Genomic DNA, 5,727 nt, shown 5'->3' with positions numbered 1-5,727 from the left:
AAAACAATATCCTAATAAAAAGCAAAAGTCAAAAAAACCCTAGTGAAATCCTCCTCTGTCAGTTTCTTCTTTCTTCCCTTACTTCACTCTTAGTAGTAGCAACCATTGCCGACACTAACAAAGCAAAAGCAAAGCGGAGAACCCAACCATGAGCTGCTGCAAAAGCTTCTCTTCTTCCCGTTTCTCTTCTTTCTCCAAGCCTTTCCTTCCCAAATCCTTCAACTTACCGCCTTTATTCTTCATTTCTTCTTCCAACCCCAAGCCTAACCGCAGCTCTTTCCACCTCCGTTCATGGCCATCACAACGCCACCTCTCTCCTATGGCGGCCAAACGTGTCTCCATCCAAGCGAACTCCAACGCCTCCGCGGAAGAAAAGGGTCCCAAGCAAGGGAAAAGGACGGATTTGAAAAAGATTATGATCCTGGGAGCCGGTCCCATCGTCATCGGCCAAGCTTGTGAATTCGATTACTCGGGTACCCAAGCTTGCAAAGCGTTAAGGGAAGAAGGGTATGAAGTGGTTTTGATAAACTCGAATCCGGCAACCATTATGACTGATCCGGATATGGCTAACCGGACTTACGTAACTCCCATGACACCGGAATTAGTCGAACAAGTCCTCGAGAAAGAACGTCCCGACGCGCTTTTACCCACAATGGGTGGCCAAACAGCCTTAAACCTCGCCGTGGCGTTAGCAGAATCCGGGGTTCTGGAGAAATATAGCGTGGAGTTAATAGGAGCAAAGCTTGACGCCATTAAAAAAGCTGAGGACCGTGACCTGTTCAAGCAAGCTATGAAAACCATAGGTATAAAAACTCCACCTTCAGGGATAGGGAATACGTTAGATGAATGTATTGAAATAGCTAATGAAATCGGGGAGTTCCCATTGATCATTAGGCCGGCGTTTACTTTAGGAGGTACTGGGGGTGGGATAGCTTATAATAAGGAAGAATTTGAGTCTATTTGTAAGGCTGGTTTAGCTGCTAGTTTGACTTCGCAAGTTTTAGTTGAGAAATCATTGTTAGGATGGAAAGAATATGAGTTGGAAGTGATGAGGGACTTGGCCGATAATGTTGTGATCATTTGTTCAATTGAGAACATTGATCCTATGGGAGTGCATACGGGGGATTCAATTACTGTGGCACCTGCACAGACCTTGACTGATAAGGAGTATCAAAGGTTGAGGGATTATAGTGTTAAGATTATTAGGGAGATTGGTGTGGAGTGTGGAGGTTCAAATGTGCAATTTGCGGTTAATCCTGTTGATGGTGAAGTTATGGTCATTGAGATGAATCCAAGGGTTTCGAGAAGTTCAGCTTTGGCTTCAAAAGCTACAGGGTTTCCTATAGCTAAAATGGCTGCAAAGTTGTCGGTTGGGTATACATTAGATCAGATTCCTAATGATATTACCAAGAAGACTCCAGCAAGTTTTGAGCCTTCTATTGATTATGTGGTGACTAAGGTCAGTAACTTGTTTCTTTGGATGGTTTTGTGGGTTTCCACAGTGGTTAAGATTAAGAACAGAGTAGTATATTTAACACCTATAAAAACTGAGAGCAGATTGTGGTTTCTTTATTTAATGCTAGATCATTCATTTATCACATGATGATGCATCTTATAGAAGGAACAGTAGAATAGAAACTGTATCTGTGTGTTTCAATTGGCTTTTTAAGAGGAATAATCTTGTGCCGAGGGTTCAGATAGCATTCATAACTTTGTTTACTTGCATATGATTTTATATTATCAGCTTATGAATATATATATTTTAATATCTTTAATCTATACAAGTGTTGCAGATCCCACGATTTGCATTTGAGAAATTCCCTGGCTCTCCACCAATATTGACAACTCAGATGAAATCTGTTGGCGAATCCATGGCTCTAGGCCGCACATTCCAGGAATCCTTTCAGAAGGCAGTTCGATCACTGGAATGTGGCTACTCTGGATGGGGATGTGCTGAAGTTAAAGAACTCAACTGGGATTGGGATCAGTTGAAGTACAGTCTCAGAGTCCCCAGCCCAGATCGAATCCATTCTGTATATGCTGCAATGAAGAAGGGGATGAAAGTGGACGAAATATATGAGCTGAGTTTCATTGACAAATGGTTCCTCACTCAGCTTAAAGAGTTAATTGATGTGGAGCAATATCTTTTGTCCCGAGGTTTGTCTGATCTGACAAAGGAGGAGTTCTATGAGGTCAAAAAGAGAGGCTTTAGTGATAAGCAGATAGCCTTCGCAACTAAGTCCTCTGAGGAAGAGGTCCGGAATAAACGAGTATCTTTGGGAGTTATTCCAGCATATAAGAGGGTAGATACTTGTGCTGCAGAGTTTGAGGCTAATACTCCTTATATGTACTCCTCTTATGATTTTGAGTGTGAATCAGCTCCTACTGAAAAGAAGAAGGTTTTGATTTTGGGTGGTGGACCGAATCGTATTGGTCAGGGGATTGAGTTTGACTACTGCTGTTGCCATACATCATTTGCCCTTCAGGTTTGCGTTCCCTACTTCCTGTTTATGCTTCCCAACATTTAATAATGTCAAGCTGTTTATGTCGATTTCAATGTTTTGATAAATTCGCTGATTTTTCTCTTTTTTGCATTTTTTTTCCTCTTCGCAGAAAGCAGGATTTGAGACAATCATGATGAATTCGAATCCTGAAACTGTATCCACAGATTACGATACCAGTGACCGTCTTTACTTTGAACCCCTTACCGTTGAAGATGTTTTGAACGTTATTGAATTAGAAAGACCTGATGGAATCATTGTCCAGTTTGGAGGTCAAACACCCCTTAAGCTGTCTCTACCCATCCAACGTTACTTAGATAAGCATCGGCCTGCATGTGCTAGTGGGGCTGGGCAAGTTCGCATATGGGGTACCTCACCGGATTCCATTGATGCAGCTGAGGACAGAGAGAGGTTCAATGCAATCCTTAAGGAGTTAAAGATCGAGCAGCCAAAAGGAGGGATTGCCAAGAGTGAAGAGGATGCTCTTGCCATTGCAACAGAGATAGGTTACCCGGTTGTTGTCCGGCCTTCATATGTGTTGGGTGGCCGAGCAATGGAGATTGTATATAATGATGACAAGCTTGTGACATATCTAGAGAATGCTGTTGAGGTGGACCCAGAACGTCCTGTACTGATTGACAAGTATTTATCAGATGCAGTTGAGATTGATGTAGATGCACTTGCTGATTTGCATGGTAATGTGGTGATTGGAGGGATAATGGAGCACATTGAGCAGGCTGGGGTCCATTCTGGTGACTCTGCTTGCTCAATTCCAACACAAACTATCCCATCTTCTTGCTTAGATACCATAAGGTCATGGACAACAAAACTGGCTAATAGGCTAAATGTTTGTGGGCTCATGAACTGTCAGTATGCAATCACAGCTTCTGGTGATGTTTTCTTACTTGAGGCAAATCCCCGTGCTTCACGTACTGTACCATTTGTTTCCAAGGCAATTGGGCACCCACTGGCTAAGTATGCTGCTCTTGTTATGTCAGGGAAGTCACTTTATGATCTAGATTTCACAAAAGAAGTGACTCCAAAACATGTGTCTGTTAAGGAAGCTGTTCTTCCGTTTGAGAAGTTTCAAGGCTGTGATGTGTTGTTAGGTCCTGAAATGAAAAGTACAGGTGAGGTGATGGGCATTGACTTTGAGTTTGCAATAGCATTTGCAAAAGCCCAGATTGCTGCAGGGCAGAAGCTTCCACTTTCCGGCACGGTTTTCCTCAGTTTAAATGACTTGACAAAGCCCTATCTTGAAAGAATCGCAAAAGCTTTCTTGGGGCTGGGATTCCATATTATTTCAACATCTGGGACAGCTCACTTTCTTGAACTAAAAGGTATCCCAGTGGAACGGGTGCTGAAAATGCACGAGGGGCGGCCACATGCTGGTGATATGATTGCTAATGGACAAATCCAGTTGATGGTTATCACAAGCTCTGGTGATGCACTTGATCAGATTGACGGTCGGCAATTGAGGCGAATGGCCCTTGCTTACAAGGTTCCTATAATAACAACCGTCGACGGAGCCTTGGCAAGTGCAGAAGCAATTAGGAGTTTGAAGTCGTGCACCATTAACATGATTGCACTTCAGGACTTCTTCAATACCGAGACAGGGGCAGGGCAGAGCAAAAACCTGCTGTCTACTTCATCCTCTCTATAGATTGAGTAGGCATTTGGGGTAAGCACTTTTGCCTATTTTTTCCCTTCTTTGATGCTTCCTTTAATATGTTTCCATTAGCCTTTGTTGGGGATTGAATTTCTACTTCTAATCTCTTGTTCTGTCGTATGATTTCAAATTTTTTGTGACAATGAATTTTGAGGAATGTAGGGTAGGGAACGTTCAAGCACTGCATTTTATAACATATATATATGTATAATAAGATGATGCAGTTTTCAGGTGCTTGTACCTATGTATTATCTTATGCAGCAGCAAACTTTTTTGTTAATTAAGAATTGCTTTGTCCAAATACATCAATGTGATAAAACTATAACCAAAGATAAAGTCTTGATTTCTTTTCTTGAAACAACTGTGATGACCAACAGATAACTGATTATGAGCTATGACCTATAATCTATTTGACGGCTATGTTTTAAGTCTCAATTGCTATTGAGCTGATAATTGAATTTATTATTTAATGGATGATTGGTATTTGGGAGATAGGTGTAGACTGCAGAAAAAAATATTTATCTCGTTTAAAGGTTCAACTAGGATTTAATTGGAGTCCAATACGATTGCTAGATACGGGAGGGTTTCAGACAAAAAAAGAAACAGTTTTCAACATATTATATTATTGCCCTTAATCTTACTTTGTTTGGATCCCCACAATTTTGGTCATTTTGTGATCTCGTTACCGCCTATTCTTTAAAGGCCTAATTGCACCAAAACATTCTCAAATTAAATTGGTTCCTATATTTTAAAACTTTTTATGTTATATTAATTAGGTATTTTCGTTCTTTAAATTGTTAATTTAATCACATGTAAAATCATGACATAAAAGTAAAATGTTGCTTAATCTTTAAAATTTATAACTAAAAATGAAGTTGACTCAAGAATAAAAATCTCATAATCAAGATTTTCATAACATTCGTATCAATCTTCTTTAAAGCTCTTATTTTAAATTATGCCACATTAACGAAAAGATTTTATTTATATAATATAAATAATTTAAACATGTAATTAGAATGTTTTAAAGGACCAACTTAGAATAAATGTCATGGTTTGAAGATTTCTAGCACAATTAACTCATTCTTTAAGTAATCTTAAATTTTGGATTGATTTAAATTTTTGTTTTTATTATTTTAATTAGTTTAGTCTTTATTTTTTTTATAAAAAAATTTGAAGTACAATAAAAAAAACATAAATCTCTCTTTTTTAATAATGAAACAATAGAGGTCATACATTAAAATTAAAATGATTACATTTACTCTAATAATTTATTATTAGTATGTTAATTATGATTACAGTTACAATTATAGTTGGTGATGCAATCATATTTTCATGAACTAATATAACTATTGTTAATAAATTTATTTCAACACTCTATATTTAGTTATTAATATATAAATTGTAACAAAAAAAATTATATTGTATCAAAAGAAAGGTAGTTTAAGTGTGTAAAAAGCCTTTAAACCTTTTTAAAAAAGCATAAAGTCCATGCTTTCTTTTTATATGCACTTAATTGGGCACCTAAACTGTCAAAATGCATCAAAAAAAAATCTTTGA

At 38.4% G+C, this 5,727-nt stretch overlaps 1 protein-coding gene across 1 annotated transcript; it reads left to right on the top strand.

Annotated features, from left to right (window-relative positions):
• LOC107939191 (carbamoyl-phosphate synthase large chain, chloroplastic) lies at positions 1-4,450 on the top strand. The gene is made up of 3 exons (XM_016872481.2): positions 1-1,459; positions 1,794-2,486; positions 2,614-4,450. Exons 1-3 carry the CDS (start codon positions 149-151, stop codon positions 4,162-4,164), a joined length of 3,555 nt encoding a protein of 1,184 aa, XP_016727970.2. The 5' UTR covers positions 1-148; the 3' UTR covers positions 4,165-4,450.
• Positions 4,451-5,727: the final 1,277 nt, after the last annotated feature.

The sequence above is a fragment of the Gossypium hirsutum genome, chromosome D01 (assembly GCF_007990345.1).
Source record: "Gossypium hirsutum isolate 1008001.06 chromosome D01, Gossypium_hirsutum_v2.1, whole genome shotgun sequence".
Classification (NCBI taxonomy): Eukaryota; Viridiplantae; Streptophyta; class Magnoliopsida; order Malvales; family Malvaceae; genus Gossypium; species Gossypium hirsutum.
The sequence above is the reverse complement of the archived record's forward strand: the minus strand, read 5'-3'. Positions and strand labels throughout refer to the sequence as shown.